Source organism: Enoplosus armatus, chromosome 5 (assembly GCF_043641665.1).
Source record: "Enoplosus armatus isolate fEnoArm2 chromosome 5, fEnoArm2.hap1, whole genome shotgun sequence".
Classification (NCBI taxonomy): Eukaryota; Metazoa; Chordata; class Actinopteri; order Centrarchiformes; family Enoplosidae; genus Enoplosus; species Enoplosus armatus.
This window is the reverse complement of record NC_092184.1, coordinates 4,569,284-4,586,075: the sequence shown is the minus strand read 5'-3', so window position 1 is coordinate 4,586,075 and position 16,792 is coordinate 4,569,284. Positions and strand designations below refer to the sequence as shown.

General features: G+C 39.3%; 1 protein-coding gene across 2 annotated transcripts in view; it reads left to right on the top strand.

The window, feature by feature from the left end:
• The first annotated feature begins 425 nt into the window (after nucleotides 1-425).
• Nucleotides 426-16,792, top strand: part of myo7aa (myosin VIIAa) — a 40,992-nt gene continuing 24,625 nt past the window's right edge. The window contains exons 1-17 of one of the 2 annotated variants that reach the window (XM_070905219.1): nucleotides 426-530; nucleotides 3,575-3,688; nucleotides 3,870-4,022; nucleotides 4,785-4,802; nucleotides 5,689-5,873; nucleotides 6,462-6,583; nucleotides 8,104-8,246; nucleotides 9,134-9,247; nucleotides 9,668-9,736; nucleotides 9,944-10,028; nucleotides 11,098-11,174; nucleotides 11,441-11,560; nucleotides 12,089-12,231; nucleotides 12,582-12,792; nucleotides 13,528-13,663; nucleotides 13,942-14,048; nucleotides 14,611-14,670. In XM_070905219.1, the coding sequence (XP_070761320.1) occupies nucleotides 426-530; nucleotides 3,575-3,688; nucleotides 3,870-4,022; nucleotides 4,785-4,802; nucleotides 5,689-5,873; nucleotides 6,462-6,583; nucleotides 8,104-8,246; nucleotides 9,134-9,247; nucleotides 9,668-9,736; nucleotides 9,944-10,028; nucleotides 11,098-11,174; nucleotides 11,441-11,560; nucleotides 12,089-12,231; nucleotides 12,582-12,792; nucleotides 13,528-13,663; nucleotides 13,942-14,048; nucleotides 14,611-14,670 (1,962 nt within the window). The remainder of the gene's footprint in view (nucleotides 531-3,574; nucleotides 3,689-3,869; nucleotides 4,023-4,784; nucleotides 4,803-5,688; nucleotides 5,874-6,461; nucleotides 6,584-8,103; nucleotides 8,247-9,133; nucleotides 9,248-9,667; nucleotides 9,737-9,943; nucleotides 10,029-11,097; nucleotides 11,175-11,440; nucleotides 11,561-12,088; nucleotides 12,232-12,581; nucleotides 12,793-13,527; nucleotides 13,664-13,941; nucleotides 14,049-14,610; nucleotides 14,671-16,792) is intronic. The other variant, XM_070905220.1, reaches the window with a different exon arrangement.

Here is a 16,792-nt window from a genome sequence, read left to right as displayed (position 1 = left end):
ACTGAAGGTCACAAACCGGGATGTTTGACCCTATTGGACTATAACATGTCTGATATTGGACCTGTTTTTCTTGTCATCATTTTTTGGCATTCCTTAAAATTTGATATAAATCCAGGGGAGAGAAACAGAGGTGACGTGTGACCGTGATCTGCTGGAATTTAACTTGTGATGAATCGAACTTGTTGTGTTGTCCTGTGGACCTAACCTGAGTCTTAGTTTGATATTTTACGTGGATACTTGGACATCCATGTGTGTAAGGAATATAAAGAGGAAACTGAAATTATACAAACATCAGATCAATTTACACACATTTTCACCTGTACTTGTGGATATGTTTTTCATGGCTGTGTGAAATAGAGGACTGCCTCCATCGGATATCATTGTCAAAGTGTGTTTGTATGTGAATTTGTGCTGTGCACGTGAAGATGTACAGGCGTCGGGACTATGTGGAACTCTATGAGAAGGATCTGGCCAAATGGGCACTGCTACGCAACGTCAACACTGTGATGAAACACAGCACATTGCTGCCGGTACGCTGTGTGTGAGTGTGTGTGTGTGTGTGTGTGTGTGTGAGAGAGAGAGAGAGAGTGTTTTAAGTTTCATGAGTCATAATTGTATGTGCTCGTTTTGTTGGATTTGTGTTGCGTAAGATACGTGCGTGTTTTCCCTTGTGTCATGCATCAAATATTAATTATATTTCTGTGTGGTGTTCTGTAGTGATACCTCTGTGTGTGTGTGTGTGTGTGTGTCTGTTTGTCTGTGTGTGAAAGAGAGAGAGCATGTGTGAGTATATGTGTGTGTGTGTGTGTGTGTGAGAGAGAGAGAGAGAGAGAGCGTAAGGCTGTTTGTTAAAGTAATTATGCATGAATCACAAGAATGTGGTTTTCTGTTTTGAATCATAATTGTATATCTGAAAACTGTGTTTAAGTTTTTAACGTACCTGTGTGTGTGTGTGTGTGTGTGTGTGTGTGTGTGTGTGTGTGTGTGTGTCTGCCTTGCCGCATGTTAAAAACCGTGGCAAAAGGCAACAATTTGTGGCCACGTTTGTGAACAACAAAAGACAGTCCAAGTCTTTTGGGAAATATAATATAATATAATATAATATAAGGCTATAGCCAGCAGTCGCTTAGCTTAGCTTAGCAGAAAGACTGGAAACAGGGAGAAACAGCTTGCCTGGCTCTATACAAAGGTAACTAAATCCATGTACCATCACCTCCAAGGCTGCGTTCAGACCAACCCCAGCTCTGTGTGAAAAAACAGCCCTCATTCATTTGAACCTGGCTCAGCTTTTGCCAATCAAATATGTGCAAGCACACATTCCTAGAAGATTATTTTGTAATATGAACAGCATATTCCTGCTGTTTGCCTTGCGATCATCGTGCTGAAGGACAAAATATTTATTAGTATTACAAACTACGGTTCAGTGTTCTGGCATCAGATAAGCCCTCTAAGTCATGGATCTGTTATTCAAACTGGACTTCCTGGATCGACTTTCTTGTGCTTTACATGATTATTTCCATTTTCTGCTACTTTATACTTCTTCTCCACTACAATTCACAAACAAATATTGTACTTTCTACTCCACTACATTTATTTCATAATTTTAGATACTAGTTAGTTTGCATATTTTAATACAAAATATAATCAACAAAGCTCAGGTTACAGTTAGAGTGGTCCACCACTGCCTTGCATCACTCTGGGCTGGTAGACAGCAAACGTTAGTTATGGGTTGGGTGATATGTAGAGTTTTTCCAGGCAAGTTTGCTACGCCCCACAAACTCTCTCAGCTTTTTTTAGTCTAATAAATAAACTCTAAACAAAACTACTTTCCTTATTCAACAGAAAAATACAACCGCATACCTTCTGAATTCAAGTTTCTCTCTTCCACCTGACTGAGACTAGCCTACAATGCTAATACACATTTGCTTTGTACCGTTACATCATTTATTGTTGGCTAAAATCAATACATCGGTTAGGATCGTGGATCTGTTATCGTGAGGTAATATTTTACTAATCATATTGTTAGTGAGCAAGCTAATGTTGGCCAGCTACCTGTAATTTAGCTGATGCATGGATCTGGTGTTGGTTGCTTCGTGTCGTGGGCTGACAAAGTGATTTCCGAATGGCGAGCAAGTTATCAGCCAGATCAGCCCTGGGAGTCTCGATGAATTAGCTGTTATCCACTCAAGACAGCATTTTGCTACATTAGCTAGCTAGCAATTTGTCCACGTTACCAAGCAAGTTACATGGACTTTGTGTTGGGCTCTGTGTTTTGGTGGGTGCTGGTCTTTTGTTGCCAGTTTTTTGCGGACTGAGCTGAACATGGAGCTGAAGCGCGCATAACGTCACCTCCTTTGGAAAACCATCCCGAGTCCTTTACATAGAAATCAGTCCACAGGCTGTTATAGTCAACAGAGAAAGTCGGGGAGGGTCTCAAGTGACGTTCCACTCTGTTCACACATCGGCAATAAAAAGAGATTAATACATGCAAAATTGTTGCATATTGTTACATATGGCACCTTTAAGTTTGATGCCAATACTTTTGTACTTTCACTTAAGAAAAAGATCTGAGTACTTCTTCCACCACTGTTCACCAGTAACTGAAGAAACATGCCCCCACAAACACTTCCTTTGTTCTAACTGAATGCTCACCAAACCTCACTGATTAACATATTATATCTCATCTGTTTAATCCATAAAAAAAGATCACCACAACTGGGGCTAGTGGTGACTGTTTGAATTCATTGTAACCAACAACCTGCATCCAGGAGGGAGTAAGATAGAAACACACACGCTGAAAGACACCTTTCAGGTCTACAGGGGGTGAAAGTTTGACATTCAAAGGGTTGACCGGAAAGTATTCCTTAAATACCTCTGATTTGTAGATATCTGCTCGCGGCATTCATTCATCTTCTGTATTAACCCTTCTTTCCTCTCCTACATACGGCTGTCTGCTGGTTAGATGTCCTCCCTGTCCACCTCGACAAATTCCTGGTACACATTTTGTGTTTTTTCCCTTCCAGACACTTCAAGTCCAGGCTGGACCAGGAGATCATCCGGGGTTCATTTCACCCTTTTCAGACTGCACCATTTATTCAAATACTATAGTTAATTTACTAACCCTGTTAAGTCTTAATGTAACAGCTTCCATAAACGTAGTAAAGGACGTAAAGGTCAGCCCACTGTAGAGTAAGATGATATGAGGCCTTATTTAACCCTGTCTGACTTGGGTTATAAAGGTTCACATGTCTCCAGACTGCATTAATCCTGGTGTAGGTGCAGTGTGAAAATGGTTATGATTCAATTATTTAAACAAAGAAACATGGATTCTAATCATGGGTCTGATCAACTTACAAATATAAACACCAAATGGAAAACTTGTTAAACTTATCAATCACATTTATGGAGATGCTGTAATAAAGGTATGATTCCTTTCTGGTTCTGATTCTCACTCTGATTTCTCATGTGATCGTACCATTATTATTCTGCCCCTGATTTAAAAATGTGATTCTTTCTCTGACAGTGATCCCAATCCCAATCCTGCTTTTGGTTTTAATTCTTGATTTCTTTCCAGGGCGACTATGTCTGGTTGGACTTGAAGACCGGTCGGGAGTTTGAGGTGCCGATCGGCGCAGTGGTCAAACTCTGTGACTCAGGACAGATCCAGGTGTTGGATGATGAAGGAAATGTAAGTACTGACACACTTTGTTTTGTTACACTAAGTATTTCATTAGAACTGTAATCCAACATAAATGCAAAGTGAATTTTGGAATGATAAAACTGTTGTGTTATTTGCTATTTTGTCCCTAAACTCCAGTAGTTGGTGTATGATTCTGTTTTCCTTTACAACCCCTCCCCTCCCCCTCCAGGAGCACTGGATCTCCCCCCAGAATGCCACCAACATCAAGCCAATGCATCCCACCTCCATCCACGGTGTGGAGGACATGATCCGCCTGGGAGACCTCAACGAAGCTGGCATCCTCCGCAACCTGCTCATCAGATACAGAGAAAAACTCATATATGTGAGTATTACTGCAGTACTGTTCTTTAACTACTGCTGCCTACTGACACTGATATACTGTACTGTACAACTACAACCTGTTCATCAGATACAGAGGAAAACTCAAATATGTGAGTACACCATAACCCACCAGGTGTTCATCTCAGTAATGACATCTGATCACCATTCATTAATAATTCTCGTTATCTCAATACTACCCACATTCTGGCAGACTACTACTCATTAGCAAAGCCCATAGAGTTAGGTGACCTCTCAACTTAAAAACTGTCCAAATTGTGCAGATTGCAACTGCGTTGACAAGTTTCTCTCATCCAGGTACAGACCACAAGTTAATGCCAGGTGTAAATGAGAGCTCATATCACTAGAGGAAGTACCACAATGTGGAGATTTTAATTGAGCATACAGTGTTAAATTCACACATTGATGAGTTTTATTTCCCACTTTGTCGGCTTGTCTATTTGCACTCTACTACTAATTCTGCTATTTCTGTAATGATTAGAAGGCAGCACAAGATGAGGACAAACTTTCCATTGATATTATGTCAATAAAGATAAAGGTAAAAATGCTGCCAAATTGCTGACTGTTGGATGGTTTCTTAGTCCATTCTTAATATCATCACACCAACACTGCTTCTACATCTTTATCCAGGGCTTGAATCGTCTTTAACCTCAAACGTCTCATCTCAATTTCTTGCTTTTTTATTCTGTCTCTTGTCCGACTCACTATCCTCCTTCCTCCCTCCCTCCTCCTGTCTCCTCTGAAGACTAACTGTGGTGGCAGGGTAAGTCACCTCCTGAGCGACAAGCATGGCTGGAGAGAGATCCGACCTCAGCTGAAAATAATGCACTTAATACATGTACTTAATGCACACCTTCAATGTAACACATCACATCCTCAGAAACAGCAACATGCAGTATACTTCCTATTCAACTGTGTCTGTAAACTGCATGCATGTTGCATGTTTTGAATGTTCCATGTAAGCATTGTTCTATCTCATAAACTTTAAACTATCGTGACACACACTGTAGAAAACACAGTATGTCAAGACTCAAAGCCAAAACTAAACGGGCCTGGAGGGGAAAAGAGCTACTTTTCTTAAACGCTGAAGCTTTGGAGGTGTCATGTTTCTGCAGGACAAGTCGAAATGCTTTATGGTAAAGCGGTAACCAAGCTCAGCGCTGCATGTTGATTTGTTTCCAACATGGCGGTCTGTTCTCTCGTGGCGAACACTGATACATTGTCATTGTCATCTTTCACCATCTGAGACTTGTGTTACCTCATCTACCCTCCACCAGCCCCAGCTCGCTGCTCTCTCCCCCGACGCTGCTGTGTGAGCAGACAGCACAGAATGTGATGTGTTTAACATGTATTTGATTTTATATTTGACTTGATTTTTACTCCAATGAAATAATAAAAACAGCACAGAACTGTACACACTACTCATACTACTAGTTGGCAGGCAGACCGGTGCAGGAATCAACTGGAAAGGATTTGATCTACAGTATATCTAGAATTTCCTGAATTATCTTTATTTATTTATTACTTTATTTAACCACAGGGACGATACAAATAAACATTGTTACACGAGGAGAAGTTATGCACCAGGTGTTATGTATGCTGGGCATCTAGCTGAAGCTAATTTGCTAATCCTTTTCCTCTGTGTGCAGACATACACTGGCTCCATCCTGGTGGCCGTCAATCCTTACCAGCTGCTGCCCATTTACACAGCCGACCAGATCCGCCTCTACACCAACAAGAAGATTGGCGAAATGCCGCCCCACATCTTTGCCATTGCTGACAACTGTTACTTCAACATGCAGAGGAACAACCGCGACCAGTGCTGTATCATCAGGTAGGAGAGAGTTCAGACTGCAGGTAAAAGTGGCTCGAACCAAAATCTCCAACATGTGACAAAGATCTCGCCACGAGGATGGCAATGTCTGTCGGTCAGTCAGTCAGTCAGTCCATCTCTTTCGTCCAGAGTGAAATATCAACAACTATTGGACACAAATCCCACTGAAACTAATTTGCAGCAGTATGACCTCAGTCTGAACAGTCACATTGGAAATTACATTATCACACACACTGGAAGTGTAGTGTATACATTTACACACTAGTCAGGAAGCAGAGAGGATTTGATTAAACCTTGGGCTGGGTATCGAACATCTAAGTTTCTTTATGTACCAACCAACCAAAAGTGCAAAATGTCAAAAATAGTCATGTACTGAAAGTCGGTCTAGGGTGCTTGGTCTGACTACATATTTCCTTTTTAATATCTATATTTACCACATTCTTGTTAGGAAAATATGTTAATTAAAATTAAGGTGCATATCATATATACTGTGTGTGTGTGTGTGTGTGTGTGTGTGTGTGTGTGTGTGTGTGTGTGTGTGCGCGTGTGTGTGTGTGTGTGTGTGTGTGTGTGTGTCTGACTTAATAGTGGTGAGTCTGGAGCAGGGAAGACAGAAAGCACCAAACTGATCCTTCAGTTCCTGGCAGCCATCAGCGGTCAACACTCCTGGATAGAGCAGCAGGTCCTGGAGGCCAACCCTATACTAGAAGGTAGGAACACACACACACACACACACACACACACACACACACACAAACAATTAAAGACTGCTTCTGTCCAACCTCCACAGTCTGGATTGAAAGTGCTGTATGGAGTAGCTAATGAAATCCAGTAGGAATTACTTTCTAGTTAATGATTTAAACTCTATGACTTCTGTCATTGTAATGACAAGAAATCCTTCATTTGATAAATAGAAACACATGATATTGTAAAAGTGGAATTTTGGTCAAGAAGAGGAGATTAGCAAGGTGGTTTTGATCTGACTTTAAACTATTAAACTATTAAAGTCCAATCAAAACCTCCATTAAGTAATGGTCAGATAGTCATGAAAGGACAATGTTGTAACTACTCAGTATGATGTACCACTTTACTTGGGGGTGCACAAACAGAGTAACTAATTATCAAGTAATTAGTAATGACTGAGTGGCTACCAGTTCAGAGCTACTTATGAAGAAAGTGGTCGTTATTGCAATTCATGGATACTTATGAACTAATTATTTGCAAATGAATCTTTAATAAAGTATCTGCCAGTATGTTAACTCATCATTATCTACTATATAGTCCTCAATTCAAAGTTAATGTTATTGTAAAGTGTTACCTATTAGTTTGTCCTGGTTTTGAATAGGAGACAAACAGATTAATAAAACAATACTTTAGGATTGATCCAAGCACTGTTATATTTAAAAAGTAACTTTGAACATTAAAGAGTTAAGGAGTGTGCTTGTTTGTCCAAAAAAGCGAGCTGCATTTTTAATATTACAATTACCACAATCTCTGGTAATATATCTAGTCTCATGTTAATATATTGGCATTCAATTCTTATAGTTGTTTTATTTATCACCCTATCCTGCCATGATTTTGAAGACTTGCTTTGTGGCTCTGCCCTGTGCATTCAAAGGGCTTCAATACATTACAATACACAAACATTTCCCTTTAAAAAGACTTCAACTTAAAGCTTCAAGTCTGGGGCAAGATGGTAAAATGTTCTGGTCTCCCAGTGGTCCAATGTGCATACAATTTATTTACAGGTACACTTTATGTCTGAGCAGGTGATAAAGTTACCTGTCTATCCAAATCTGCATGGGAAATGAGAGATGCAGGCATCATTCACACATTTACTAAAAAGCCCTCACCTAAAAGAAAAACAACACTCCATCGTCACACCACGCTACATGCATCTAATGTCTCAGTCTCCTCTCATACTCTTCGTCTCCGTCATGCAACGTGATGAAAGCACACAACTTACACATTTGCACACAAGTAAGAAAGAATAGCAGACAGTTCCACAACAGTCAATAAAATCCTGGGCAGGGTGTTGACCCTCAACTGTGTCTGAAACACAAAATGTCAACATTTTTTGCAGGTCTTCATCTGGTATTAATATTTAGGTTTTCTTGAAAATGTGAAACCTCCTGAAAACATATGGACAAAGGTACACACATACAGCTGGGTTCATATACACTCATCCACATTAAATCCTTATCACTTGTTTCCATTGTTTCTCTTCCAGCCTTTGGCAACGCTAAAACAATCCGCAATGACAACTCATCTCGTTTTGGGAAATACATCGACATCCATTTCAACAAGAGAGGAGCCATAGAGGGAGCCAAGATAGAGCAATACCTGCTGGAGAAATCCAGAGTCTGTCGACAGGTATGGCACAAAATGATAACACCTGTCCACCTGCTGCATCTTAAACTTTAATGCTTAAAAGATTTTCTCAGCGACTAATTGTGACTGAAAAACTATGATTCGGTTTGTTGTCTGGCTTTTGAATAACCAAGAAATTCTGACAAGACGGCTTTTTCCAGCTGATTGTTGTGCTTAAATGTAGAATATGCTACAGTTAACGTACTATGGTCAACATGCTGAAGTTAACATGCTGAAGTTAGCATGCTAACCTTTGCACACTTTGAGGATTTCTATTATCTTTCTGCAGGCTATAAAATAGTAAAGGAGGCAGTTCTAGCTGTTTAATGTTCAAATAAAGATATGATATGTGATGTTTTGTTTTACATTGTATTATATTGCTTATATCACTATATTGTCACTATCATACACCATACTATCACTGTATAATAATACCATATTACTACTACATTGTGTTGTATTTTTATGTTATTGTATTATATGCTATATCATGGTATTCTCTTCCATTTCTTTCATTCCATATATATGTATTTCATAGCATAGTATAATTGCATTATAGTGTGTGTGTGTGTGTGTGTGTGTGTGTGTGTGTATGATATATTCTGCACATATACATAACACTTTATACTTCAATATCTTATTATGTATATTGTACTTATTCATACCTATACCTACATACTACTGGTAGGTAAGGTATTATATTGTATATATTGTATATTGCTTTTTTAAAATGTCATCTCTCAATTTTTTTCATTTCTTATTTTATCTTTCAATTATTTCATTAAAATAGTTATTTATCTGTTTCCTTACCTCTGTCTCTGTGCTGTTGTGAATTTAATGTTTCATTCGATGCGACATTTATTTATTTCTTCTTTCCTCTCTCTCCGCAGGCGCACGATGAGAGGAACTACCACATCTTCTATTGCATGCTGAAGGGCATGACTGCAGATGAGAAGAAGAAACTTGGGCTGAGCAAAGCCACCGACTACACCTACCTGACCATAGTGAGTACTGTTTCACCTTCACGCTCATGGAAGCTGTGTCAGCAGTTGAGACTTTGACCTTTGCAGTTGGTGAAGGGTCCCTTAAATCAGGACAATTGTTAGGACATCCTGCCACTCGGTCACTGCACAATAACAAACCTGATAACTGCTTTAAAGGGAAACTTCGCCCTAAAAAATGACAAAACAGAGATGATCTGATCATTTGAGATAGTTCCACCAGGTATAATACAAGTCTGATAACAGAAAAGGTTTCAGGGATGTAAAACATCAGCTGTTAATGTCACTTGTTTTGTTTCATCCTTTACAGTCAAACAGTTGAGGGCTCCTTTCACTGAAAGGACATTTTCCTAGAATGTACTGGTCTTGATGATATTTAATACTTGTTCTTTTAAAACCATCCATCTCTCTGTTTCTCTGTAGGGTAAGTGTACAGTATGTGATGGCCGAGACGACATGAAAGAGTACTCCAACATCCGCTCTGCAATGAAGGTACTGATTAAAACCACACCCTGATTATAGTACAGCAAAGAGAGATCAGCTCCAGGAGTTTGTAGGTGTATCACTGTGTAGCTACTTGAAGTCTTTAGCTGATTAATACTAATAAAAGTGGATCCTCTTGCATTTTAAAGAAACTGGAACGTGATACATTTTCTTTTCCAAACAGGATTTACAGTTTTCCTTTGCTGTGTTCTGCAGGTGCTAATGTTCACAGACAAAGAGAACTGGGAGATTTCTAAACTGCTGGCTGCTATATTACACATGGGAAACCTCAGATATGAAGGTAAAACAATCCCTGCTGAATTCAGCCATTTTACACACTACTCGTAATGTTTGCTGCTGCTCTGGTATGTTTCTCACTTCAGTCTTCCTCTGTATTTAGTTTCCTGTAGCCGTGCTTGTTTCTAGGTCTTTTACACAAGGGTGTAATTTTCCGCTGGGCATGTGGGGGGCCTGTCCCCCTCACTTTCCAAAATTCTGTTTTTATCCCCTTCACTTTTATGGCTTCAGGTTGATTTTCTAACGAAACCATCTCTGAACATTGTTCCTACTGTCCAGCCACTCATTGATACACTCATCTGAGTCGCCTTCTGTTATTATCGGGCTCTCAAAGCTCAGCAGCAGCGAGTGGTGCAGCGAGTGGTGCAGCGAGTGCTTCGTGGACTTTTTTTTGCCCCGGGTCTTGCCTCAGACTACATACAGGCTGGCCTACCTTGTACCTGGAGATTGTATGCAGCCTGAAATCAATACTTTGCAGACACTATTGAGGACTGAAAAAAGCTTTTGAGTGATAAATTAATTTCATTAATTTGTTTTGATTAATAATTTAATCTATATTTTAATTTACAGGTAATATTGTCCTAAAAAGACACTAGAACTGAACAGTGACGTCAAAAATAAAATAGTAAAGCACAGTTGTCTTTGCAGTAAAGATGCAACAATTATCTATCAGAAAGTATCAGGTATCTATGAAGGAAACTAAAAAATACTTTAAGAAGGGTTACAGACGTTTACAAGGCAGTTCTTGTCATTATTATGGAAAACACAATAACCAATTCTAGCATAATTTGTTATTTGCTCAATTTAATTAAATGTTTTGTTGTTGTTTTTGTTTGTTTGTTTGTTTGTATTGCATTGTGTTTCTCCCACTTCTGAAACCAAACCTACACTGTAGCCAGTAATGTTGTGTGTCTGACACTGAGAGAGCCGCTTGACAAGCTTTGTATTCTGTTTGTTTTTTTAATCTTTTTCACATTCCAACGTTTTTTACATTTAACACCTTTTTAAAATATTGTTGTATTTTTATTTGTGTTTCATTCATATATACACTCTGTTAACCTTTGACCCTGCAGCTCGAACCTACGACAACCTGGATGCCTGCGAGGTTGTCCGCAGCCCTCACCTCACCACTGCTGCTACGCTGCTGGAGGTGACACACACACACACACACACACACACACACACACACACACACACCAGCTGTTAATGTGTTTCAGTGACGGCAGGTTCATCCATATGAGCAACAGTATGATAATGGACGTGTTATGACACAATGGGCCCCATTGGGCAGAGACGCATTAAAAGGTTCCCACTTAGAAAGCATTCAGGTCAGGTATTTTCACAGCTAACCTTTTGATAAAATCCGTTTTGTATTTGTATTGTATTTTTCATTTTTGTGTGTGTTTGTGTGTTCAGGTGGATGGTAAAGATCTGATGAACTGTTTGACCAGTCGAACTCTGATCACCAGAGGAGAGACCGTCTCCACCCCACTCAGCATTGAACAGGCTCTGGATGTACGGGACGCTTTTGTTAAGGTGCAACATTTAATTATTAAAACTGTCTTTTATTCATCTTTGTTATTCAACACATTATGATGTATGGCCTTAAATATCAACCAAAAACTAAGATCCATAACAGGAAGTTAAAGGTGCCCTCTGGAGTTTTTTTGTAAACAATCTAAAGTTATGTTTACATTCAGTGGTACCAAAACAAATCCTCCCTTTGTTTACATCCATGTTAAGTAGCTGGCAGTCATCTTCTTCCCTGTCTTTGCTGGAATATTGCAGCGTTTCTGAGCACATTATCGCCACCTGTGGATTGGTGGAATAGCGTGAAAGCATTGGTAGAAATGTGAACTGTCACCTACGTGCTCTCGTTTCCTCGTGCACATTCACAAGACAAAGAAACCAAAGTCATAAAAAAGGGCTCCAAAATGCTTCTAGAGGTCAAAGTGTTGAATAGTGAATGGCGAGTTGACAATGTGTGTGTGTGTGTGTGTGTGTGTGTGTGTGTGTGTGTGTGTGTGTGTGCGTGCGTGCGCGTGTGTGTGTGTGTGCATGCAGGGAATTTACGGCCGTTTGTTTGTGTGGATCGTGGAGAAGATCAATGCAGCCATTTACAAGCCTGCGTCCTCAATACCGAAAGGTCTCAGACGCTCCATCGGACTGCTGGACATCTTCGGCTTTGAGAACTTCACCATCAACAGGTACAACACACACATCCACACACACACACACACACACACACACACACACACACACACACCGATGGATTTGTTACAACTTGTTTTTCTCATTAACCTCATGCAGCCCACCCCTTTTTCTGTCCCATATATGGTTTTGGCTTTTAATTTCCGATTGCTATTGCTGGCTACAGTATACACTTTACACTGTATGCACTGTAGCCAGTGTATTAAATACAGTGTACATTACACTGTACACTGTTATACTGTATATACAGTGTACAATTGAATATATGTCATCTTTAACTGTCACTTTTGAACTGAGAGTGAAATTATTTTGTCATTATTTTCACTTCTCGCCCTCCGTCCTGCAGCTTTGAGCAGCTGTGCATCAACTTCGCCAACGAGAACCTGCAGCAGTTCTTCGTCCGTCACGTCTTCAAGCTGGAGCAGGAGGAGTACAACCTGGAGAACATCAACTGGCAGCACATTGAGTTCACTGACAACCAGGACGCTCTGGACATGATCGCCATCAAACCCATGAACATCATCTCGCTCATCGACGAGGAGAGCAAGTTCCCCAAGGTACATACAACTTCCCTCCCCTGGTCTCAAATAGCTCAAAAGTCAACACGGTCAACATACTGTGGTTTGCAATTGGTCAACCATCATCATCCAGCATCACCTTGTTGGTGACCGAGCAGACAGGTAGTGTTACTTTAGCTTTGACTGTTATTTAGTCATGAATATTTACTTATAACAATAATAACAACGTATGAAATGACAAAGTGGAAACAATGTGAAAGGTGTCACTCATGAAGAACCTTTACTGAGCTTTATAGTGAGTTTCAACTTGTTGTTTATCTGTCTGGCCTTCAACTTTACTATTCTGGTTCACTCTCACCGCTCTCATAGTGTTGTTTTCAGAGAAAAAGCTGTAAAAACCCACTGCACACTACCTGCTCAGCAGCAAACAGCAGACAGACACAGTTAGCTGGTGAACATAGTGCAGCATTTAGCAGCTAGAGAGCCAGATATTTCCCTCAGGAGTTGGTGGAGACCAAATACAGAGCTAAAACAGTGAATATTGGACTCATATTCCTCAGGTGGACACAAACACGACAATGTGTAAATAAACTTTTCTAATATGTTCACTGCATCAACTTAAAAGGTGATGATATGTCAGTGTTGTGTTCATAACTTGTTTCTGCTGAAAACAAGTGGACAAAAAAATCAGTTGTTGCAGGTTTAAGATTTGAAACCATAAACAAACAAACACATTTGTCTGTTTGTTTCCGTCTGTCTTTGTGTGTCCTGCAGGGCACAGACACCACCATGCTGAACAAGCTGAACTTTCAGCACAAACTCAACACGTACTACATCCCTCCAAAGAACAACCATGAGACTCAGTTTGGCATCCAGCACTTTGCTGGAGTGGTTTACTACGAAACAAGAGGTCAGAACTGCTTTATTACACCAGAATTAAATTGTCCCTCTATTACTGTATTAACATATGAGGTCAAAGATATTTAATGAAGCCAGTTTGATGTGTTTCCTCCTGTTATCACTGCGCATATAATTGTTTCTGGGTGGGAAAGAAAATTCTATTGTGACTGCTGATGTTGATGATCACATTTTTTGTCAATAACTTCACGCGTCTGTAGTGTGTGTTGATGTGTTTGTTTATTATGTGCATGCTGCAACACGGTGTTTATATGTGCGTGTGTCCGGCAGGCTTCCTGGAGAAGAACAGAGACACTTTATACGGTGACATCATCCAGCTGGTTCACTCCTCCAAGAATAAGTTCATCAAACAAATCTTCCAGGCTGATGTTGCTATGGTAATGGACACACACACACACACACACACACACACACACATCTGTATATACAGTATTCTGGTCATGATGTTAAATATCGCTCCTCTTCTGGGTCTCATTCTGAGTTAACAACATTTTGGCTAATGTGATAAATTCAGTGACATTGACATGAATGAAAAATTGTTCTTTTAGTAAGCAGCAGTGCAAAAGAGTAAAAATATATTTTCATTCCAATATCTAGAGATGATTGAAAGATAAATACTGCAGCGTTATCATTAAAAATCAACATTTGACGTTTAAACAAAGTGTTCGATTATAACAAAAAGAGATGACAGAGTTTATCTGAGAATAAACTGAACAAACAAAGATGGCTGTGGATCAAAGTGGTGCCACAGGAGACTCCGCCTGTTCAAGCTTTACTAGCTTTTTTTAGTTTTTCTCAGTAATGTCTAGCTTAAAGCTAACATTACCGTCTTCTTTGTCTTCCCTCTGTGTGTGTTTGTGTATGTGTGGTGTGCGAGAGTGTGTGTGTGTGTGTGTGTGTGTGTGTGTACTTTCATGTCTGTGTGCTGCTGCTTGCCAGTTTCTGTGTGGTTATTCTCCTGGTAGTTCAGTAGGTCTCCCTGCCAGAACTCTTCCCAAGGTAAAAATAAAGAATACATCGCAGTCCCTCCAAACACTCTCCATCTATTCAACTCTTCATCTTTCTCATCTTGATTTTTTTTTAACATTACAATGACATGTGTTGCATGTCCAACCCATATCAACTGTCATATCAGGATCAGATTAAAATGAACTCAGATTTAATGTAAACTAAATAAAAGTCCATGTCTGAATCTGAATCCTGAATCTGTACTGGTCTGGGGCAAGAAGATCCCTTTGGATGAGGTTCACATACACACCACATCCAAAAGAAGGGTTTATACCCTAAGTCTAGTGATGTTACACTAGAAGCAGACTGCTCAACACTGTATCAATCTTGTTACATATATTAATGCTTTTTCTCCAAAACAAATGTCATATCATTCTTTCTTCCCATGGTGTTCGGATAAAGCACACTGTTTTATTTCCAACATGTCTTGTCTGTTTTATTACAGATTTTATATATGATATTATATCATATATTATTGTTATTGGTATTTTATTCCATTTTATTTTTGTATTATTTTTAATCATCTGATTTTATTTGCTTCATTACAGTCCTGAAATGTTTTAGTCCTGGTTTATGCTGTGGGTGAGTGTAAGTGCTGTATAGATAAAGTTTATTATTATCATAATGATTGCGATATAAGACAAAACTCAGATCAGCTTTATATGAAAATATATATGAATATTATTCGTTTCTAATGGTTTCATATTGCTTTAGAAACTTTGATTCATTTTGAAAGTTTTGACCGACTATTGACATGGCTCAATGTAGAATCATGAGTATTTACTGCCCTCAAGTGGTCACAGTGAGGAACTACATGACGGTGTTACACCGGAAGTGTTGTCTTGTTATCATGTCTAACTTGACGTATCACCTTGATGTAGTTTCCCACTGTGACCACTAGAGGGCAGTACGTACTCATGATTCTACAAGGAATTATGTCAACAGTCAGCTCCAGCATCAAGGCAGACATGTAGCATAACCCTCACACCAGAAAGCTGTATTTAAAACAACTGTTTATAAATAAATCGTTTACTAATGTTACTTATGTTATATGAAATAATACACTTATAGCGACTTGTACATGAAAAATAAGTAACGATTATTAATAACACCACGGATGTATTGTGCTATTGCAGTTCCTTCCTCTGACCACTGGAGGACAGTAAACACATGTTTCTGAATATAGTCGTGCCAAGCGTCAGCTCCACTATTGTAAAGACAGACACAACACCACACAAATATTTCCGGGAAAAACTTTCAAAATAAAACAACCGACAACGACAGTGGGGCGTTTTATACTGGTGCTGGGGTTCAAACTGTTTAGTAGAAAAACAGACCAGGCAAGTGTGAAGTATTGACACACTAACTGCGCCGTTGGCTTGATATTTGTCTACATTCAGGTTAGTTACTTAGTTATCTAGCTAGCTAGTTAGCTGGTTGAAAAAGTCCTCATAGCCGAAGTTACACTTACAGATTCAGTCCCTGATAATAAATTCTGGTGTTGACAAAATGTCCTTGGGGTCAGGTTCAGGTGAGGGGAATCAATCAGGTATCAGGATTTAACGGTAACAGAATTCGGTGTAACACCTTGAGGTCGAGATGAAGCTAACGTTAGCGGTCCTCTGGCACAGCTGTAGTTGGTCAATAATTAGCTTCAGTACCAAGTTAACTAACAATGTCTGGTTTCCCTTTTCTTTGCGTGTTAAGTACGTATATACATATCGTAAATAAGGGCGCTAGGCTAGCTGTGTCCCCTGTTTCGAGTGCTAAACTCGTCTAACTAGCTTCGAGGACAGCATGAAAGAAGGTCATCTTCTCATCTAACTCCTGGTAAGATTGACACATTTCACTAATGTCCAATGTGTTTTTCTAAACCCTTTAAACTTTATAATGTGATATAAATCCTAAAACGTCCCCTTTGAAGGTATTTGGACTGACAGGCAGATATTTCAGATAAAGAAATGGATCTGCCCATTATTTTCTGGACCATAGATTTGTCTATAAAATATCAGAAAATTGTGAACAATTATCATAATAATAATAATAATAATAATAATAATAATAATAATACATATGTAGCCTATTCAAATTGTTTATTTGACCAACACTCCCA